We start from the raw sequence: 23,448 nt of genomic DNA on the forward strand, positions 1-23,448 counted from the left end.
GAACCATATGTTTCTTAGATCTTGGTGAGAGTGTGGTCGTCCTATGGTTATTCTACATACAACCTTCCCACAACGTTCTGGGAACGGTGCAGGGTAGTTGCTTGTCTTTGAAACATTCTCAGCACATTTAGGGTACTCATTACGTTAACAGAACGTTTCCTAAAATTTCAATCATGGTTTTGCATTTAATAAAACATTTGGTAATGTTCTCGGAACGTTCTCCAATTGATTTGACATTGGGAACGTTCTCCAATAGTTCAGAGAATGTTAAGAAACAACGTTATTCTGTTGGGAATTTCAGTACTTGCAACATGGCGTTTCCTACAGGTTTCCTCATGGTTCTATTTAAAGTCGTGTTCTCAAATTGTTCAGAGAACGTTAAGAAAACTTCAGTAACATTCTAAGAATGTTATTTAAGAACAGTATATATTCCGTTCTCCGCATCAACAAAACTCTCTCTATCCACCTTCTTCTCTAATTGGCCACACTTGATCTTAATGAGCGCTTGTTTCCTTTGAAAAGGGGTGTGTTTTAGTAGACTAAATGAACAGCCTTGTATGAGATATAAAAACATGGCATGTTAGCTCCATGCTAGCTCCATGCTAGCTCCATGCTAGCTCCATCCTGGTGGCTCAGTGGACTGAGCCTTGTATGAGATAATAAAACATGGCATGCTAGCTCCATGCTAGCTCCATGCTAGCTCCATGCTAGCTCCATGCTGGTGGCTCAGTGGACTGATTCCATGGATAATGAACACACGGTTACAGGTTTGAATCTCACTGATGTCGTGACACAGGAAAGAAAGACGTGTTTGTATGATTTAATGCTTCAGGAAATGAATTTCCATGTGTCCTATCTGTGCTTTGAGTTAAAACCTCCAAATCAGTGGTATTAGTCTTATTGAAACATTATTGGACGTTTTTTAAGGAAGTTATTGAAAAACATCCAAATGATTTCAATCTCGGAGTGTAAATCGTAACCTCCCAGGAAAACTGTCTAGGAACCAGAGTAAAACATTCTCCGAACCACTCTGCAACCTTAAAATAAACGTTCCCAGACCGGGCCAAATGTTCACTTCTGTTCTCAGAATGTTTAAAAAAAAAAAACACTGGCTTTATTTAACCAAATAGAGTACCACAGTATGAGTCGTAATACCCATAAAACCTAGCGGTCAAACAGAGAAACGGTTCCAATAGTTTTTCCACCATACATGTTAGAAACACTTGAAATAAGGGCTGTGTTTCATGCAGGCTTATCCTGGTGTGCCGTTTTCATAATCATGTAGCTCTGTAGGACAAGGGGACTTTTATCAATATATTTGCCCTTATTTACCCCCTTAAATGAAATTCTCATGTGGCTATCATAAAGAACTACAAATACCATGATGCTCTGGACAAGACTGCCGAATCAAGGCAAAGGTAAGAGACTCTGGATGAACTATAATGAATAAAATGTTTTTTTATAATGTTTATTCTGTGAACTGTCTTGTATAAGTTTGAAATTGACACAATACCTGTTAGCAACGGTGTCGGCTAGAGATGACATGCAGGAGCTGGCAGGGATTTGAAGTTTTGCATGTCGTCTACTTTGATGCTGATTTGCATTCTCGAATCTGAGAGTAAATAGAGCTGAATATATTGAGCAAAGTCACCTTGTCCGAGAGATATTTACATGGTAATTAAAACATCACGCCATGGTAAAGGGTAAAGGGTAAAGCCTACTCGAAACACAGCCCTTTATTTAAAGTTTTTCTCCCTATGGGAAAAATGTATGGTGGAAAAACAAATGGAACCATTTCCCTGTTTCAACCGCTAGGTTTTATGGGTATTATGACATCTCCACTGTGGAGCTCTATGTTAAACCAAAAACATATTTTACCACGACTTCCAAGGAACCAAATGTGCTAGCTGGGTAGTTTACGCATTCTCTCTCGAATGTTCCCCTCGTCCAGTCTATACGACTCGTTCTAGAACATAGCACATAGAGCAACTGAAAGCTCCTTCATCTTTCAAATTGTATAATTAGCTCTGAAATGTGACCTGCCATGCTGGTATATTTAACCAGGACTCTTAGTTTGAGTCTATTTTGAAGTGGAAGTGAATTTGGGCCGAGGCTGCAGGTTTAACATTTATTCAGCTACAGTTGAATACTTTCCTCTATTTACCTTTTTTAAATGATGCAATAGGGGTGAAACTGTTTGCTTAAACAATGTCTATAAATGTCACTGATCAGCTAAAGTGGTCTAGTTCACCGATGTTCTTATGGCTACAGACGGTTAAACGTTTTAGTGGCAAGCCACTTGAAAATGGCCTTATGACTCGGTCAGCCATATGTTGTTTTGCTGCAACATGGCAGTGACCTAAAGCCTCTGACTGCCATGTTAGCTTTCCCCCCCATACTAACTGATATAATAATGAACACCTGGGGCCCTTTTTAAGCCCTTCTACTCAGATTAACCAGTCAGGTGACTCGGTAGACAGGTTTGTCATCTGATGTTTACCATCTACTTGGTTGTATTAGGATTTCAATTCAAAAATAGTTTATTTAAGAAAATGTATGTGCATGTGAGTGGCAACAGGCCTATTTTAAGGTTCTCCTCCCTCCTCTACAGGTGTGTATACCAACAACCCATGGAGCAGGAAACCTTGGAAACCTTGGAGATTATTGGTCAGTCGTGTGTGTGTGTGTGTGTGTGTGTACACGTGTGTGTGTGTGTGTGTGTGCGTGTGTGTGGTCGTATAATGTTTTGGGGAGCATCTCTCTGTCAGTAGCTCCTCTCTCCCTTTCCTTTCACCCTCTCTGCTGCTTTACAGTTTATATAGCTTTATGATGAAAATGGTTTTGTTACGGTCTAATGATATGGAAATGCTTGAGTTGAAAGTACTAGTCATTTTCCTCAGTCACTGTTCATTTTCCTCAGTCACTGTTCATTTTCCTCAGTCACTGTTCATTTTCCACAGTCACGGGTCATTTTCCACAGTCACGGGTCATTTTCCACAGTCACGGGTCATTTTCCACAGTCACGGGTCATTTTCCACAGTCACGGGTCAATTTCCACAGTTGTCCTCTTTGTACACCCCACGAAGGAGTGATTTGTGATTGGTCCTTATCTCTGGGCGCTAAAAGCCAGGTTGAATTCTTGTCTTGTCTGTTTAGGCTCTAAAGATCTGGCCCTGCCAATCTGAGACACATCGGCTGTGAAAACCTGGTTATAATCTGTGCTTGTGTGTACAATACTTTAAGGGATAATTACCCATATCTCCTTGGTTAGCTTGCCTCCCACTAGCAGGGGTAAACAGCTCTTTGTGTAGGTGGAGTGTATAATCTTTTACTTTTTCTCTCTGGTTTCATCCGGAGGTTAAGCTTCCTTGCAGTTGCTCTGATAAAATGAGCTCTGCCTGATCCTTGGTGTAAGGAGTGCGCTGAGAGTCGGGAAACAAATTCAGGGAGTGTTTTAATAAATAAAGGAAACGCAAACAACGCACCGACACGAAAACAGTCAATAAGAAGAAAGAACCAGGGGGAGTGACAGATATAGGGAAGATAATCAAGGAGGTGATGGAGTCCAGGTGAGTGACAGATATAGGGAAGATAATCAAGGAGGTGATGGAGTCCAGGTGAGTGACAGATATAGGGAAGATAATCAAGGAAGTGATGGAGTCCAGGTGAGTGTCATGAGGCGCAGGTGAGCGAGACGATGGTGGTAGGTGTACAGGAGAGGGCTCAGAACGCACCCTTGTGGGGCCCCTGTGTTGACAATCAGCAAAGTGGAGGTGTTGTTTCCTACCTTCACCACCTGGGGGTGGCCATCAGGAAGTCCAGGACTCAGTTGAACAGGGCTGGGTTCAGACCCAGGGCGTTCCAATTCATCCCAAAGGTGTTCGATGGAGTTGAGGTCAGGGCTCTGTGCAGGCCAGTCAAGTTCTTCCACACCGAGCTCAACAAACCATTTCTGTATGAACCTCCCTTTGTGCACGAGGGCATTGTCATGTTGAAACAGGAAAGGGCCTTTCCCAAACTGTTGCCAAAAAGTTGGAGCACAGAGTCGTCTAGAATGCGATTGTATGCTGTAGTGTTGCGATTTCCCTTTACTGGAAATAAGGGGCCCGAACCGACAAAACAGTCCCAGACCATTATTCCTCCTCCACCAAACTTTACAGTGGACACTATGCCTTTCGGGCAGGTAGCGGTCTCCTGGCATCCGCCGAACCCAGATTCGTCCAACGGACATCCAGATGGCAAAGCTTGATTCCACTGCTCCAATGGTGGTGAGCTTTACACCACTCTAACCAATGCTTGGCATCGCGTATGGTGATCTTAGGCTTGTGTGCGGCTGCTCGGCCATGGAAACCCATTTCATGAAGCTCCTGACGTTGCTTCCAGAGGCAGTTTGGAACTCGCTAGTGAGTGTTGCAACCGAGGACAGATGATGTTTAGCACTCGGCTGTTTCCACTTCACAATAACAGCCCTTACAGTTGATTGGCTCTAGCAGGACAGACATTTGATGAACTGACTTGTTAGAAAGGTGGTGCCACGTTGAAAGTCACTGAGCTCTTCAATAAGTCCATTCTACTGACAATGTTTGTCTATGGAGATTGCATGGCTGCGTGCTTGATGGTATACACCTGTTAGCAATGGGTGTGACTGAAATAGCTGAATCCACTCGTTTGAAGGGGTGTCCACATACTTTTGTAGTGTATGTTGTGATAATTGCGTTTTCTCTATAACCCATTGGTTAATACACCACCGTGTTCTACAGTAAGGCCTTGACAACAACAAGACAACAGTCACACAGTGGAGGAATACATTCAACCACACACAGTGTCTGTCTGGGGGAGTCCACACAGTGTCTGTCTGGGGGGTCCACACAGTGTCTGTCTGGGGGGTCCACACAGTGTCTGTCTGGGGGTCCACACAGTGTCTGTCTGGGGGGTCCACACAGTGTCTGTCTGGGGGTCCACACAGTGTCTGTCTGGGGGGGTCCACACAGTGTCTGTCTGGGGGAGTCCACACAGTGTCTGTCTGGGGGAGTCCACACAGTGTCTGTCTGGGGGGTCCACACAGTGTCTGTCTGGGGGTCCACACAGTGTCTGTCTGGGGGGGTCCACACAGTGTCTGTCTGGGGGAGTCCACACAGTGTCTGTCTGGGGGGGTCCACACAGTGTCTGTCTGGGGGGGTCCACACAGTGTCTGTCTGGGGGTCCACACAGTGTCTGTCTGGGGGGGGTCCACACAGTGTCTGTCTGGGGGTCCACACAGTGTCTGTCTGGGGGTCCACACAGTGTCTGTCTGGGGGGTCCACACAGTGTCTGTCTGGGGGTCCACACAGTGTCTGTCTGGGGGAGTCCACACAGTGTCTGTCTGGGGGGGTCCACACAGTGTCTGTCTGGGGGGGGGGGGGGGTCCACACAGTGTCTGTCTGGGGGTCCACACAGTGTCTGTCTGGGGGTGGGGGGGGGGGTCCACACAGTGTCTGTCTGGGGGGGGTCCACACAGTGTCTGTCTGGGGGGGTCCACACAGTGTCTGTCTGGGGGTCCACACAGTGTCTGTCTGGGGGTCGGGGTCCTGGGTGGGGTCACAGTGTCTGTCTGGGTCTGGGGGGTCCACACAGTGTGTCTGGGGGTCCACACAGTGTCTGTCTGGGGGGGGTCCACACAGTGTCTGTCTGGGGGGTCCACACAGTGTGTCTGGGGGGTCCACACAGTGTGTCTGGGGGAGTCCACACAGTGTCTGTCTGGGTGGGGTCCACACAGTGTCTGTCTGGGGGAGTCCACACAGTGTCTGTCTGGGGGAGTCCACACAGTGTCTGTCTGGGGGAGTCCACACAGTGTGTCTGGGGGAGTCCACACAGTGTCTGTCTGGGGGAGTCCACACAGTGTCTGGGGGGGGTCCACACAGTGTCTGGGGGGAGTCCACACAGTGTCTGTCTGGGGGGTCCACACAGTGTCTGTCTGGGGGAGTCCACACAGTGTCTGGGGGGGGGTCCACACAGTGTCTGTCTGGGGGAGTCCACACAGTGTCTGTCTGGGGGAGTCCACACAGTGTCTGTCTGGGGGAGTCCACACAGTGTCTGTCTGGGGGAGTCCACACAGTGTCTGGGGGGGTCCACACAGTGTCTGTCTGGGGAGTCCACACAGTGTCTGTCTGGGGGGTCCACACAGTGTCTGTCTGGGGGAGTCCACACAGTGTCTGTCTGGGGGGGTCCACACAGTGTCTGTCTGGGGGTTCCACACAGTGTCTGTCTGGGGGTCCACAGTGTCTGTCTGGGGGTCCACACAGTGTCTGTCTGGGGGTGTCTGTCTGGGGGGTCCACACAGTGTCTGTCTGGGGGTCTGGTGTCTGTCTGGGGGGTCCACACAGTGTCTGTCTGGGGGGGGTCCACACAGTGTCTGTCTGGGGGGGTCCACACAGTGTCTGTCTGGGGGGTCCACACAGTGTCTGTCTGGGGGGGGTCCACACAGTGTCTGTCTGGGGGGGTCCACACAGTGTCTGTCTGGAGGAAGTCCACAAAGCAAATATTGCACATAACTGTTTTATGACCTGCTGCATGGTCAAGTTAATGTTTAACAGTTTACTCAGCAACTAGTGATTTAGGATCACAGAGTTAAATCAAGTCGGCACAAAGACAACAGGAGCACTGCCTCCGCTATTCCAGCACCATTTCAACATCAAATCAAGGCTATATTTGCTTAGTTTTATACACTGAAAACAGACTTAAACATACTAAAAACAATTTAGTCCAATCAATGTTGCTAAATATCAGGTGGTACTGATTTCTGTGTGTGTGTGTGTGTGTGTGTGTGTGTGTGTGTGTGTGTGTGTGTGTGTGCACACAAGTTAAACAAGCATTTGTTGCCTCACCCTTCTGCTAGACTAGTTGAACACAAATGCCATCCTCCTCTCTTTCATGTTGTTAAAATGGTCACTCTGTCGTCATACAGTACAGGTTTAGTTTTTATTTTCATCGGCTACCTAGCTAAAACGCTTGCTAGCATAACTTGCTGGCATGGGCAACAATGACCCAGCTAAGTTAGCTAGGTAGTTAACGTGAGTTTACTAGGCAAGGTCCCATTCTTCTCTGCAGATCCTCTCAAACTCTGTCAGGTTGTATGGGGAGCGTCGCTGCACAGCTATTTTCAGGTCTCTTCAGAGATGTTCGACCGGGTTCAAGTCCAGGCTCTGGCCGGGCCACTCAAGGACATTCAGAGACTTGATCCGAAGCCACTCCTGCGTTGTCTTGGCTGTGTGCTTAGGGTCGTTGTCCTGTTGGAAGGTGAACCTTCACCCCAGTCTGAGGTCCAGTCTGAGCGCTCTGGAGCAGGTTTTCATCAAGGATCTCTCTGCACTTTGCTTCGTTCATCTTTCCCTCGATCCTGGCTAGTCTCCCAGTCCCTGCCACTAAAAAACATCCCCACAGCATGATGCTGCCACCACCATGCTTCACCGTAGGGATGGTGCCAGGTTTCCTCCAGACGTGACGCTTGGCATTCAGGCCAAATAGTTAAATCTTGATTTCATCAGACCAGAGAATCTTGTTTCTTTAGGTGCCTTTTGGCAAACTCCAAACATCTGCGTTTTACTGAGGAGTAGCTTCTGTCTGGCCACTCTACCATAAAGGGCCTGATTGGTGGAGTGCTGCAGAGATGGTTGTCCTTCTGGAAGGTTCTCTCATCTCCACATTGGGTTCTTGTTCACCTCCCTGACCAAGGCCCTTCTCACCCAATTGTTCAGTTTGGCTGGGCAGCCAGCTCTAGGAAGAATCTTGGTGGTTCCAAATAGTTTTGGTTCCTTTTCCCAGATCTGGACAATTTCTTCGACCTAGTGGCTTGGTTTTTGCTCTGACATGTACTGTCAACTGTGGTACCTTTATATAGACAGGTGTGTGCCTTTCCAAATCATGGCCAATCAATTGAATTTACCAGAGATGGACTCCCAAGTTGTAGAAACTTCTCAAGGATGATTTATTTGATTACATTTAACCTTTATTTAACTAGTCGGTTAAGAACAAATTCTTATGTACATTGACGCCCTACCCTAACCTGGACGATGCCCTGTGATCAATGGAAACAGGATGCACCTGAGCTCAATTTGGAGTCTCATAGCAAAGGGTCTGAATACTTATGTAAATAAGGTATTACTGTTTTTTATTTATAACAGTTGTTGTTTGGCCTAACTGCCTTGCTCAGAACCACAGGTTTTCACCTTGTTGGCTGGGGGATTCGATTCAGAAACCCTTTGTGTCCTGATCTGTTTCACCTGTCTTTGTGATTGTCTCCACCCACCTCCAGGTGTCTCGCCTTGTGCCTTTCAACTTTTGTTACTGGCCTAATGTCCGGTGTTCTTTAGGAATGTCCGGTGTTCTTTAGGAATGTCCGGTGTTCTTTAGGAATGTCCGGTGTTCTTTGGGAATGTCCGGTGTTCTTTGGGAATGTCCGGTGTTCTTTGGGAATGTCCGGTGTTCTTTGGGAATGTCCGGTGTTCTTTGGGAATGTCCGGTGTTCTTTGGGAATGTCCGGTAGTCCAGTGTTCTTTTAGCATGTGTTCTGTTCTGATTGTTGTGTTGTGCTTGCTATAGTTGTAATGAGGAGGAGCTGAGACAGGCATGGTGGAGAGGAGGGTTGAGAGTGGAGAGTGAGGGTGAAGAGATGGTGGAGAGGAGGGTGAATGTTAGCAGGCTGAAGTGACGAGGCTCCGCCGGGCCGGGCAGGGCCAGGAAATACCAGGCCAGTGTGACAGAAAAGGGACCTCTGTTTGGAAGTGTGTGTTGCTGTATGTGTGTCTACTTCAGAGCAGTCTAAGTATTATACATGTTAGAATCAACTTTGGCAGTGATTACAGCTGTGAGTCTTTCTGGGTGAGTCTCTCAGAGTGATTACAGCTGTGAGTCTTTCTGGGTAAGTCTCTCAGAGATTTTCACACCTGGATTGTACCATATTTGCCAATTATTATTTTCAAAGTTCTTCATGCTCTGTCAAATTGGTTGTTGATCATTGCTAGACAACCATTTTCAAGTCTGGCCATATATTTTCAAGCTGATTTAAGTCAAAACTGTAACTCAGCCACTCAGGAACATTCACTGTTTCTGAAGCAACTTCAGTGTAGATCTGGCCTTGTGTTTTAGGTTATTGTTCTTATATTTTTATTCTGTACAGGCTTCATTCTTTTCACTGTCATTTAGGTTAGTATTGTGGAGTAACTATAATGTTGTTGATCCATCCTCAGTTTTCTCCTATCACAGCCATTAAACTCTGTCATTTAGGTTAGTATTGTGGAGTAACTACAATGTTGATCCATCCTCAGTTTTCTCCTATCACAGCCATTAAACTCTGTCATTTAGGTTAGTATTGTGGAGTAACTACAATGTTGTTGATCCATCCTCAGTTTTCTCCTATCACAGCCATTAAACTCTGTAACTGTTTTAAAGTCACCATTGGCTTCATGGTGAAATCACTGAGCAGTTTCCTTCCCCTCTGGCAACTGAGCTGTATCTTTGTAGTGACTGAGTGTATTGATACACCATCCAACGTGTAATTGATAACTTCACCATGTTCAAAGGGATATTCAATGTCTGCTTGTTGTTTACCCATCTACCAATCGGTGCCCTTCTTTACGAGCTTATTGAAAACCTCCCTGGTCTTTGTGGTTGAATCTGTGTGGGGAACAGAGATGAGGTAGCCAATCGAAAACATTATTATTATTGCACTTATTATGTGACTTGTTAATAAGCACATGTTTCCTCCTGAATTGATTTAGCCAAAACAAAGGGCTTGAATACTTATTGACTGAAGACATTTCGGCTTTTCATTTTTTATTAATTTGTTAACATTTTTGAAAAAACGTAATTCCACTTTGACATTACGGGGGTATTGTGTGTGACAAAATGTGTAAATTGTCAAACGCTTGTGACTTTCTGAAGGCTCTGTGACTGTGTGTTAAAGTAGAAGGGTTAATATTTGGTCCCATATTCATAGCACACATTGACTACAAAGGGTTAATATTTGGTCCCATATTCATAGCACACATTGACTACAAAGGGTTAATATTTGGTCACATATTCATAGCACACATTGACTACAAAGGGTTAATATTTGGTCCCATATTCATAGCACACATTGACTACAAAGGGTTAACATTTGGTCCCATATTCATAGCACACATTGACTACAAAGGGTTAATATTTGGTCCCATATTCATAGCACACATTGACTACAAAGGGTTAATATTTGGTCACATATTCATAGCACACATTGACTACAAAGGGTTAATATTTGGTCCCATATTCATAGCACACATTGACTACAAAGGGTTAACATTTGGTCCCATATTCATAGCACACATTGACTACAAAGGGTTAATATTTGGTCCCATATTCCTAGCACACATTGACTACAAAGGGTTAATATTTGGTCCCATATTCATAACACACATTGACTACAAAGGGTTAATATTTGGTCCCATATTCCTAGCACACATTGACTACAAAGGGTTAATATTTGGTCCCATATTCCTAGCACACATTGACTACGAAGGGTTAATATTTGGTCCCATATTCCTAGCACACATTGACTACGAAGGGTTAATATTTGGTCCCATATTCCTAGCACACATTGACTACAAAGGGTTAATATTTGGTCCCATATTCCTAGCACACATTGACTACAAAGGGTTAATATTTGGTCCCATATTCCTAGCACACATTGACTACAAAGGGTTAATATTTGGTCCCATATTCCTAGCACACATTGACTACAAAGGGTTAATATTTGGTCCCATATTCCTAGCACACATTGACTACAAAGGGTTAATATTTGGTCCCATATTCCTAGCACACATTGACTACAAAGGGTTAATATTTGGTCCCATATTCCTAGCACACATTGACTACAAAGGGTTAATATTTGGTCCCATATTCCTAGCACACATTGACTACAAAGGGTTAATATTTGGTCCCATATTCCTAGCACACATTGACTACAAAGGGTTAATATTTGGTCCCATATTCCTAGCACACAATGACTACAAAGGGTTAATATTTGGTCCCATATTCCTAGCACACATTGACTACAAAGGGTTAATATTTGGTCCCATATTCCTAGCACACATTGACTACAAAGGGTTAATATTTGGTCCCATATTCCTAGCACACAATGACTACAAAGGGTTAATATTTGGTCCCATATTCCTAGCACACATTGACTACAAAGGGTTAATATTTGGTCCCATATTCCTAGCACACATTGACTACAAAGGGTTAATATTTGGTCCCATATTCCTAGCACACATTGACTACAAAGGGTTAATATTTGGTCCCATATTCCTAGCACACATTGACTACAAAGGGTTAATATTTGGTCCCATATTCCTAGCACACATTGACTACAAAGGGTTAATATTTGGTCCCATATTCCTAGCACACATTGACTACAAAGGGTTAATATTTGGTCCCATATTCCTAGCACACATTGACTACAAAGGGTTAATATTTGGTCCCATATTCCTAGCACACAATGACTACAAAGGGTTAATTTTGGTCCCATATTCCTAGCTAAATTGACTTAAATGTAAAATGTAAATGTTAATATTTGGTCCCATATTCCTAGCACACATTGACTACAAAGGGTTAATATTTGGTCCCATATTCCTAGCACACAATGACTACAAAGGGTTAATATTTGGTCCCATATTCCTAGCACACAATGACTACAAAGGGTTAATATTTGGTCCCATATTCCTAGCACACATTGACTACAAAGGGTTAATATTTGGTCCCATATTCCTAGCACACATTGACTACAAAGGGTTAATATTTGGTCCCATATTCCTAGCACACATTGACTACAAAGGGTTAATATTTGGTCCCATATTCCTAGCACACATTGACTACAAAGGGTTAATATTTGGTCCCATATTCCTAGCACACATTGACTACAAAGGGTTAATATTTGGTCCCATATTCCTAGCACACATTGACTACAAAGGGTTAATATTTGGTCCCATATTCCTAGCACACATTGACTACAAAGGGTTAATATTTGGTCCCATATTCCTAGCACACATTGACTACAAAGGGTTAATATTTGGTCCCATATTCCTAGCACACATTGACTACAAAGGGTTAATATTTGGTCCCATATTCCTAGCACACAATGACTACAAAGGGTTAATATTTGGTCCCATATTCCTAGCACACAATGACTACAAAGGGTTAATATTTGGTCCCATATTCCTAGCACACATTGACTACAAAGGGTTAACATTTGGTTCCTTATTCCTAGCACACATTGACTACAAAGGGTTAATATTTGGTTCCTTATTCCTAGCACACTATGACTACAAAGGGTTAATATTTGGTCCCATATTCCTAGCACACTATGACTACAAAGGGTTAATATTTGGTCCCATATTCCTAGCACACAATGACTACAAAGGGTTAATATTTGGTCCCATATTCCTAGCACACTATGACTACAAAGGGTTAATATTTGGTCCCATATTCCTAGCACACATTGACTACAAAGGGTTAATATTTGGTCCCATATTCCTAGCACACATTGACTACAAAGGGTTAATATTTGGTCCCATATTCCTAGCACACATTGACTACAAAGGGTTAATATTTGGTCCCATATTCCTAGCACACATTGACTACAAAGGGTTAATATTTGGTCCCATATTCCTAGCACACTATGACTACAAAGGGTTAATATTTGGTCCCATATTCCTAGCACACATTGACTACAAAGGGTTAATATTTGGTCCCATATTCCTAGCACACATTGACTACAAAGGGTTAATATTTGGTCCCATATTCCTAGCACACATTGACTACAAAGGGTTAACATTTGGTCCCATATTCCTAGCACACATTGACTACAAAGGGTTAATATTTGGTCCCATATTCCTAGCACACATTGACTACAAAGGGTTAATATTTGGTCCCATATTCCTAGCACACATTGACTACAAAGGGTTAATATTTGGTCCCATATTCCTAGCACACATTGACTACAAAGGGTTAATATTTGGTCCCATATTCCTAGCACACATGACTACAAAGGGTTAATATTTGGTCCCATATTCCTAGCACACATTGACTACAAAGGGTTAATATTTGGTCCCATATTCCTAGCACACTATGACCACATCAAATATTTGGTCCCATATTCCTAGCACACAATGACTACATCAGTGATGGGTTTCCATTTGGTCCCATATTCCTAGCACACATCCCCTACAAAGGGTTAATATTTGGTCCCTTATTCCTAGCACACTATGACTACAAAGGGTTAATCATTTGGTCCCATATTTCCATGTGACTGCATTCCAGACATTATGACTACAAAGGGTTAATATTTGGTCCCATATTCCTAGCACACATTGACTACAAAGGGTTAATATTTGGTCCCATATTCCTAGCACACAATGACTACAAAGGGTTAATATTTGGTCCCATATTCCTAGCACACTATGACTACAAAGGGTTATTTGGTCCCATATTCCTAGCACACATTGACTACAAAGGGTTAATATTTGGTCCCATATTCCTAGCACACATTGACTACAAAGGGTTAATATTTGGTCCCATATTCCAGCACAAGCATTGACTACAAAGGGTTAATATTTGGTCCCATATTCCTAGCACACAATGACTACAAAGGGTTAATATTTGGTCCCATATTCCTAGCACACATTGACTACAAGCAGGGTTAATATTTGGTCCCATATTCCTAGCACACTATGACTACAAAGGGTTAATATTTGGTCCCATATTCCTAGCACACATTGACTACAAAGGGTTAATATTTGGTCCCATATTCCTAGCACACATTGACTACAAAGGGTTAATATTTGGTCCCATATTCCTAGCACACATTGACTACAAAGGGTTAATATTTGGTCCCATATTCCTAGCACACATTGACTACAAAGGGTTAATATTTGGTCCCATATTCCTAGCACATCAAGCATTGACTACAAAGGGTTAATATTTGGTCCCATATTCCTAGCACACATTGACCAAAGGGTTAATCATTCCTAGCACACATTGACTACAAAGGGTTAATATTTGGTCCCATATTCCTAGCACACATTGACCACATCAAGCATTGACTACAAAGGGTTAGTATTTGGTCCCATATTCCTAGCACACTATGACTACAAAGGGTTAATATTTGGTCCCATATTCCTAGCACACATTGACTACAAAGGGTTAATATTTGGTCCCATATTCCTAGCACACATTGACTACAAAGGGTTAATATTTGGTCCCATATTCCTAGCACACAATGACTACAAAGGGTTAATATTTGGTCCCATATTCCTAGCACACATTGACTACAAAGGGTTAATATTTGGTCCCATATTCCTAGCACACTATGACTACAAAGGGTTAATATTTGGTCCCATATTCCTAGCACACATTGACTACAAAGGGTTAATATTTGGTCCCATATTCCTAGCACACTATGACTACAAAGGGTTAACATTTGGTCCCATATTCCTAGCACACAATGACTACAAAGGGTTAATATTTGGTCCCATATTCCTAGCACACATTGACTACAAAGGGTTAATATTTGGTCCCATATTCCTAGCACACATGACTACAAAGGGTTAATATTTGGTCCCATATTCCTAGCACACATTGACTACAAAGGGTTAATATTTGGTCCCATATTCCTAGCACACATTGACTACAAAGGGTTAATATTTGGTCCCATATTCCTAGCACACATTGACTACAAAGGGTTAATATTTGGTCCCATATTCCTAGCACACATTGACTACAAAGGGTTAATATTTGGTCCCATATTCCTAGCACACATTGACTACAAAGGGTTAATATTTGGTCCCATATTCCTAGCACACATTGACTACAAAGGGTTAATATTTGGTCCCATATTCCCAGCACACATTGACTACATCAAGGGTTGTGATTTGGTCCAATATTCCTGCATTTGCTGTTGACTACAAAGGGTTAATATTTTGTCCCATATTCATAGATAAATAATGATTGTCCCATTTTTTGGTCATTTCATTCACACTATGACCACATCACATTGACTGTAAATAAGAATAGAATATGTTTCTACAAAATGGGTTAATATTTGGTCCCATATTCCTAGCACAATGACCACATCAAGCATACTGAAGGGTTAATATTTGGTCCCAATTCCTAGCACACATTGAAATTTACAAAGGGTTAATTTTGGTCCCATATTCCTAGCACACATTGACTACAAAAAGGTTAATATTTGGTCCCATATTCCCATTCAAACAAAGCTGATTGATCTACAAAGGGTTAATATTTGGTCCCATATTCCTAGCAAACATTGACTAAACAGGGTTAATATTTGGTCCCAGTTCCTAGCACATTGACTACAAAGGGTTAATATTTGGTCCCATATTCCTAAACATTGACTACAAAGGGTTAATATTTGGTCCCATATTCCTAGCACACATTGACTACAAAGGGTTAATATTTGGTCCCATATTCCCAGCAACATTGACTGTGGACAAAGGGTTAATATTTGGTCCCATATTCCTAGTTGAACATTGACTACAAAGGGTTAATATTTTGTCCCATATTCCTAGCCTTGAAACAAAGAATATTTGGTCCCATATTCCTGTGACTACAAAGGGTTAATTTTGTCCCAGTATTCATTAGCACACATTGACTACAAAGGGTTAATATTTGGTCCCATATTCCTAGCACATTAGTGACTACAAAGGGTTAATATTTGAACATTATCTGTAGCACAGATTGTGACTCAGTTAAACATTAGTCGTGTTGGATGCATTTGCTGTTTGTTTTAATTGTGTTTCAGATGATTTTGTGCCCAACAGAAATTAATGATAAATAATGTATTGTCCCATTTTGGAGTCAAACATTTATCTGTAAATAAGAATAGAATATGTTTCTAAACACTTGAACATTAATGTGGATGTTACCGTGGTAACGGATAATTTGTCCTGAATGATTCTGTGGAATAATGACGTGTATATGTAAGAGTTTTGTCCCAAAAATCACAAATTTAGAAAATGAATTTACTCCAATATATTTGGGAATGCCCAGTGTTGTACAAAAAGTACTGTAATTTTCTAAACGGTGTGGATGAAGATCCCATTCAAACGAAAGTATTAGGGACTGTCCCAGTTAAACATTAGTCTGTGGAAACAGAGTCTATATGTATAGAGGTGGTTTGTCCCAGTTAAACATTAGTCTGTGGAAACAGAGTGTATATGTATAGAGGTGGTTTGTCTCAGTTGAACATTAGTCTGTGGAAACAGAGTGTATATGTATAGAGGTGGTTTGTCCCAGTTAAACATTAGTCTGTGGAAACAGAGTGTATATGTATAGAGGTGGTTTGTCCCAGTTAAACATTAGTCTGTGGAAACAGAGTGTATATGTATAGAGGTGGCAGTTAAACATTAGTCTGTGGAAACAGAGTGTATATGTATAGAGGTGGTTTGTCCCAGTTAAACATTAGTCTGTGGAAACAGAGTGTATATGTATAGAGGTGGCAGTTAAACATTAGTCTGTGGAAACAGAGTGTATATGTATAGAGGTGGCAGTTAAACATTAGTCTGTGGAAACAGAGTGTATATGTATAGAGGTGGTTTGTCCCAGTTAAACATTAGTCTGTGGAAACAGAGTCTATATGTATAGAGGTGGTTTGTCCCAGTTAAACATTAGTCTGTGGAAACAGAGTGTATATGTATAGAGGTGGTCCCAGTTAAACATTAGTCTGTGGAGAGTGTATATGTATAGAGGTGGTTTGTCCCAGTTAAACATTAAACATGGTTTGTCCCAGTTAAACATTAGCCTGTGGAAACAGAGTGTATATGTATAGAGGTGGCAGTTGAACATTAGTCTGTGGAAACAGAGTGTATATGTATAGAGGTGGTTTGTCCAGTTGAACATTAGTCTGTGGAAACAGAGTGTATATGTATAGAGGTGGTTTGTCCCAGTTAAACATTAGTCTGTGGAAACAGAGTGTATATGTATAGAGGTGGTTTGTCCCAGTTAAACATTAGTCTGTGGAAACAGAGTATATATGTATAGTATAGAGTTGAACATGGTTTATGTATAGAGGTGGCAGTTGAACATTAGTCTGTGGAAACAGAGTCTATATGTATAGAGGTGGCAGTTGAACATTAGCCTGTGGAAACAGTGTATATGTATAGAGGTGGTTTGTCCCAGTTAAACATTAGCCTGTGGAAACAGAGTCTATATGTATAGAGGTGGTTTGTCCCAGTTGAACATTAGTCTGTGGAAACAGAGTGTATATGTATAGAGGTGGCAGTTGAACATTAGCCTGTGGAAAGATAAAGATGTCTGTCATGGTCTCTCTGTAATATCTTGTTGTTGTTTTGAAACACTGCTTTTGTTTTCTCCCTTATATCTGACTAGTGTTTATCAGCTGAATAGGCGTGTAACAGTGAACAGGGTCTGTGTGTGTCTGTCGTGTCCTGTAGCACAAGGGTCATTTCTCTAACAGTACCGTACCCTAACGTCACCGTGTCACGCTCTGTATCTCTCCCAGACATCAGGCTGGGTTTTCTCTAAGGCAGATAAAGTTGTCGTCTGAGGAGAGAGCAGAGCATGAAAGAAAGAGTGAGTGAGAAATATGGGGGAGAGAGAGAGTGTGAGAAAGAACAGAGGGAGTGAGAGAGCAAGAACAGAGAGAGCGCACAGAGTGAGAGAGAGCGTGCAGAGTGAGAGAGAGCGCGCACAGAGTGAGAGAGCGCGCACAGAGTGAGAGAGCGCGCAGAGTGAGAGAGCGCACAGAGTGAGAGAGCGCGCACAGAGTGAGAGAGCGCGCGCAGAGTGAGAGAGCGCGCGCAGAGTGAGAGAGCGCGCGCGCAGAGTGAGAGAGCGCGCGCGCAGAGTGAGAGAGAGCGCGCGCAGAGTGAGAGAGAGCGCGCGCAGAGTGAGAGCAGAGCGCGCGCGCAGAGAGAGAGCGCGCAGAGTGAGAGAGCGCGCGCAGAGTGAGAGAGAGCGCGCAGAGTGAAGAGAGCGCAGAGTGAGAGAGCGCGCGCGCAGAGTGAGAGAGCGCGCGCGCAGAGTGAGAGAGAGCGCGCGCGCAGAGTGAGAGAGCGCGCGCGCGCAGAGTGAGAGAGCGCGCGCGCAGAGTGAGAGAGCGCGCGCGCGCAGAGTGAGAGAGCGCGCGCGCGCCGAGTGAGAGAGCGCGCGGCGCCGAGTGAGAGAGAGCGCGGCGCCGAGTGAGAGAGAGCGCGGCGCAGAGTGAGCGAGAGCACAGAGTGCTCAGAGATATTTGGCTGACTTTTTTCCCCTCTCTCTGGGTCTACAAATCGTCTTGTACCGAGGAGGTTAACAGCTTTGTGTCTGTCTGTAACATGAGTCTGCTGTTATAGTTACTGTTTACTTTTCCTCTGTCATCATGACTTTATCAGCCCGGCTAAACACTTCCTGTCTGACAAACTCTGCAGCAAATAGTCCCAAATGGCATCCTATTCCCTATATAGTTCACTACTTTAGACTAGGGCCCTATTCCCTATATAGTGCACTACCTTTTGACCTTTTTTAAATGTATTTTTTACTGTTATTTAGTCAGGGAAACCCATTGAGACCAGTGAATAAAACAGTCACTCTAACAAAGAAAACAAGTACAGTTAACTACTGTTCCCTGAAGGAGGGAACAAGGTATAATATACTATGGGGAGTCAACGACCAATCATGTTCACCTGAAAACTGAAATCACGCCCAACAGGAAATTGGATGCGGAGCCCGCCCTCGGAAGACCCACCTTCCTGGCTACAATACCAAGGCATTCGCATTAATTTCCTCAATTCAGTACCGCTCTTCAGCGAGTCCAAATCCCACAACACCAAAATATGTTATACCACGTTCCCTCCTTCAGGGAACAGTAGTAATATTCAGAACTGTACGTTCCCTTTTGGTAGGTCACTCAGTATAACACACTATGGGGTAGAGGTTGACCGATTAATCGGAATGGCAGATTTTCACCTTGTCAGCTCGGGGGATACAATCTTACAACCTTACAGTTACCTAGTCCAACGCTCTAACCACCTGCCTCTCACTGCACTCCACAAGGAGACTGCCTGTTAGGCGAATGCAGTAAGCCAAGGTAAGTTGCTAGCTAGCATTAAACTTATCTTGTAAAAAACAATCAATCATAATCACTAGTTAACTACACATGGTTGATGATATTACTAGATATTATCTAGCGTGTTCTGTGTTGCATATAATCTGACTGAGCATACAAGTATCTAAGTATCTGACTGAGCGGTGGTAGGCAGAAGCAGGTGCGTCAACATTCATTCAAACAGCACTTTCGTGCATTTTGCCAGCAGCTCTTTGTTGTGCGTCAAGCATTGCTCTGTTTATGACTTCAAGCATATCAACTCCAGAGATTAGGCTGGTGTAACCGAAGTGAAATGGCTGGCTAGTTAGCGCGCACTAATAGCGTTTCAAACGTCACTCGCTCTGAGACTTGGAGTGGTTGTTCCCCTTGCTCTGCATGGGTAACGCTGCTTCAAGGGTGGCTGTTGTCGATGTGTTCCTGGTTCGAGCCCATGAAGGAGCGAGGAGAGGGATGGAAGCTATACTGTTACACTGGCAATACTAAAGTGCCTATAAGAACATCCAATAGTCAAAGGTATATGAAATACAAATGGTATAGAGAGAAATAGTCCTATAATTCTATAATAACTACAACCTAAAACTTCTTACCTGGGAATATTGAAGACTCATGTTAAAAGGAACCACCAGCTTTCATATGTTTTCATGTTCTGAGCAAGGAACTGAAACGTTAGCTTTCTTACATTGCACATATTGTACTTTTACTTTCTTCTCCAACACTTTGTTTTTGCATAATTTACACCAAATTTAACATGTTTCATTATTTACAGAAACCGACCCCTGCGGTTCACCTTTCATAATATCCAGGAAACCGACCCTGCGGTTCACCTTTCATAATATCCAGGAAACCGACCCCTGCGGTTCACCTTTCATAATATCCAGGAAACCGACCCCTGCGGTTCACCTTTCATAATATCCAGGAAACCGACCCCTGCGGTTCACCTTTCATAATATCCAGGAAACCGACCCCCTGCGGTTCACCTTTCATAATATCCAGGAAACCGACCCCTGCGGTTCACCTTTCATAATATCCAGGAAACCGACCCCTGCGGTTCACCTTTCATAATATCCAGGAAACCGACCCCCTGCGGTTCACCTTTCATAATATCCAGGAAACCGACCCCCTGCGGTTCACCTTTCATAATATCCAGGAAACCGACCCCCTGCGGTTCACCTTTCATAATATCCAGGAAACCGACCCCCTGCGGTTCACCTTTCATAATTTTGAGGAAACTAGACTTGACACCATCAGAAACACACATTGTGTCCTGCCTGTCTGTCAGATAGTTCTTCAACCATTTGCAAGACTACTGATCCAAGCCCATTATCTTTCCGTGAGATAGGGAATGAGTAAGGCCTTGGAAATATAACTAAGGTTTTTAGGTGCAATTTAACACGTCGTCTAAAACAAATGTCTGAAACAGCGCCACGTCCAGATGTAAAACCAGACTGGTGCACATTGGGCCCGATTCCGACTTAGGAAATTGCACCTCTCTTACACAGGCCTTTCCTACGCAGTTCTCAGTAGTTGGTATTCAGACTTACCTTATGAAGATGCATAAAGGGCTTGAATCCCAGACTGACTTATTCCTCTCTACCCATTCTACTGACTTATTCCTCTCCACCCATTCTACTGACTTATTCCTCTCCACCCATTCTACTGACTTATTCCTCTCCACCCATTCTACTGACTTATTCCTCTCCACCCATTCTACTGACTTATTCCTCTCCACCCATTCTACTGACTTATTCCTCTACCCATTCTACTGACTTATTCCTCTCTACCCATTCTACTGACTTATTCCTCTACCCATTCTACTAACTTATTCCTCTCCACCCATTCTACTGACTTATTCCTCTCCACCCATTCTACTGACTTATTCCTCTACCCATTCTACTGACTTATTCCTCTCTACCCATTCTACTGACTTATTCCTCTCTACCCATTCTACTGACTTATTCCTCTCTACCCATTCTACTGACTTATTCCTCTACCCATTCTACTGACTTATTCCTCTACCCATTCTACTGACTTATTCCTCTACCCATTCTACTGACTTATTCCTCTACCCATTCTACTGACTTATTCCTCTCTACCCATTCTACTGACTTATTCCTCTACCCATTCTACTGACTTATTCCTCTCTACCCATTCTACTGACTTATTCCTCTCTACCCATTCTACTGACTTATTCCTCTCTACCCATTCTACTGACTTATTCCTCTCCACCCATTCTACTGACTTATTCCTCTCCACCCATTCTACTGACTTATTCCTCTCCACCCATTCTACTGACTTATTCCTCTCCACCCATTCTACTGACTTATTCCTCTCCACCCATTCTACTGACTTATTCCTCTCCACCCATTCTACTGACTTATTCCTCTCTACCCATTCTACTGACTTATTCCTCTCTACCCATTCTATTAACTTATTCCTTGCCCTCCATTCTGAAACTAGCTGCAGCTCTTTGTCAAGTCTTGAAGTAATTTCATTCTACTGACTTATTCCTTCATCCACCCATTCTAAAGCCAGTGGCATGACGTTAGTAAAGATTGAAAAAAGTAAGAGGCTAGACGGCTTATTCCTCTTCTACCTGGATTATGTTGGAGAGGCTATTAAAGAACACCCTCTGTTTCTGTTATACCCTCCATTCTGAAACCATAACTGCAGCTCTTTCCACATTATCTTGTAAATAATTGTCTGTTAGACAGGTAACTCTTCATCCACATTATAGCAGGGGGTGTAAAGCCATAACACCCTCTGTGTTTCTGATTCATCCACATACATTATAGCAGGGGCTGTAAATCCATAACACCCAGTGGCAGACAGGTAACTCTTTATCCACATTAAAAAGGGGGTGTAAAGCCATAACACCCTCTGTGTTCTGTTAGACAGGTAACTCTTTATCCACATGATGTAAATCTAACCTGGTTCTGTTAGACAGGTAACTCTTCATCCACATTATAGCAGGGGGTGTAAATCCATAACACCCTCTGTGTTCTGTTATACAGGTAACTCTTTATCCACATTATAGCAGGGGGTGTAAATCCATAACACCCTCTGTGTTCTGTTAGACAGGTAACTCTTCATCCACATTATAGCAGGGGGTGTAAATCCATAACACCCTCTGTGTTCTGTTAGACAGGTAACTCTTCATCCACATTATAGCAGGGGGTGTAAAGCCATAACACCCTCTGTGTTTCTGTTAGACAGGTAACTCTTTACCCACATTATAGCAGGGGGTGTAAATCCATAACACCCTCTGTGTTCTGTTAGACAGGTAACTCTTTATCCACATTATAGCAGGGGGTGTAAATCCATAACACCCTCTGTGTTCTGTTAGACAGGTAACTCTTTATCCACATTATAGCAGGGGTGTAAATCCATAACACCCTCTGTGTTCTGTTAGACAGGTAACTCTTTATCCACATTATAGCAGGGGGTGTAAATCCATAACACCCTCTGTGTTCTGTTAGACAGGTAACTCTTTATCCACATTATAGCAGGGGGTGTAAAGCCATAACACCCTCTGTGTTCTGTTAGACAGGTAACTCTTTATCCACAATATAGCAGGGGGTGTAAAGCCATAACACCCTCTGTGTTCTGTTAGACAGGTAACTCTTTATCCACAATATAGCAGGGGGTGTAAAGCCATAACACCCTCTGTGTTCTGTTAGACAGGTAACTCTTTATCCACAATATAGCAGGGGGTGTAAAGCCATAACACCCTCTGTGTTCTGTTACAGGTAACTCTTTATCCATTTTATAGCAGGGGGTGTAAAGCCATAACACATACGTTTTTCCAGCTACAGACTATGATCGATAATGTCAAAAGCTGCACTGAAGTCAAACAAAACATCCCCCACAATCTTTTATCATCAATTTCTCTCAGCCATCATCAGTCATCAGTCTCTCAGCCAATCACAGCCAGTGCTGTGGTTGTTGATTGTCCTTCCCTATCAGTATGCTGAACGTTTGTTGTCAATTTGTTTACTGTAGCATTGCATCTGGTCAAACACCATTTTTTCCAAAAGTTTACTGAGGGTTGGTAACAGGCTGATTGGTCGGATATTTGAGCCAGAAAAGGGGGCTTTACTATTCTTAGGTAGTTGAATTACTTTTGCTTCACTCCAAGCCTGGGGACTCACACTTTCTAGTAGGCTTAGAATGAAGATGTGGCCAAAAGGAGGGGCAATATCTTCCACTATTATCCTCAGTCATTTTCCAGACAAGTTGTCAGACCTCAGAGGCTTGACATTATTGATAGACAACAATCATTTCTTCACCTCTTCCGCACTCACTTTACGGAATTCAAA

General features: G+C 43.1%; 1 protein-coding gene across 3 annotated transcripts in view; it reads left to right on the forward strand.

Annotated features, from left to right (window-relative positions):
* The window catches only part of kank1a (KN motif and ankyrin repeat domains 1a), a 134,580-nt gene that overhangs the window by 41,520 nt on the left and 69,612 nt on the right, over window positions 1-23,448 (forward strand). For all 3 annotated transcript variants that reach the window (XM_065026938.1, XM_065026940.1, XM_065026939.1), the window contains exon 2: window positions 2,612-2,667. In XM_065026938.1, the coding sequence (XP_064883010.1) occupies window positions 2,631-2,667 (37 nt within the window). In that variant the 5' untranslated portion in view covers window positions 2,612-2,630. The remainder of the gene's footprint in view (window positions 1-2,611; window positions 2,668-23,448) is intronic.

Source organism: Oncorhynchus nerka, linkage group LG13, assembly GCF_034236695.1.
Source record: "Oncorhynchus nerka isolate Pitt River linkage group LG13, Oner_Uvic_2.0, whole genome shotgun sequence".
NCBI lineage: Eukaryota > Metazoa > Chordata > Actinopteri > Salmoniformes > Salmonidae > Oncorhynchus > Oncorhynchus nerka.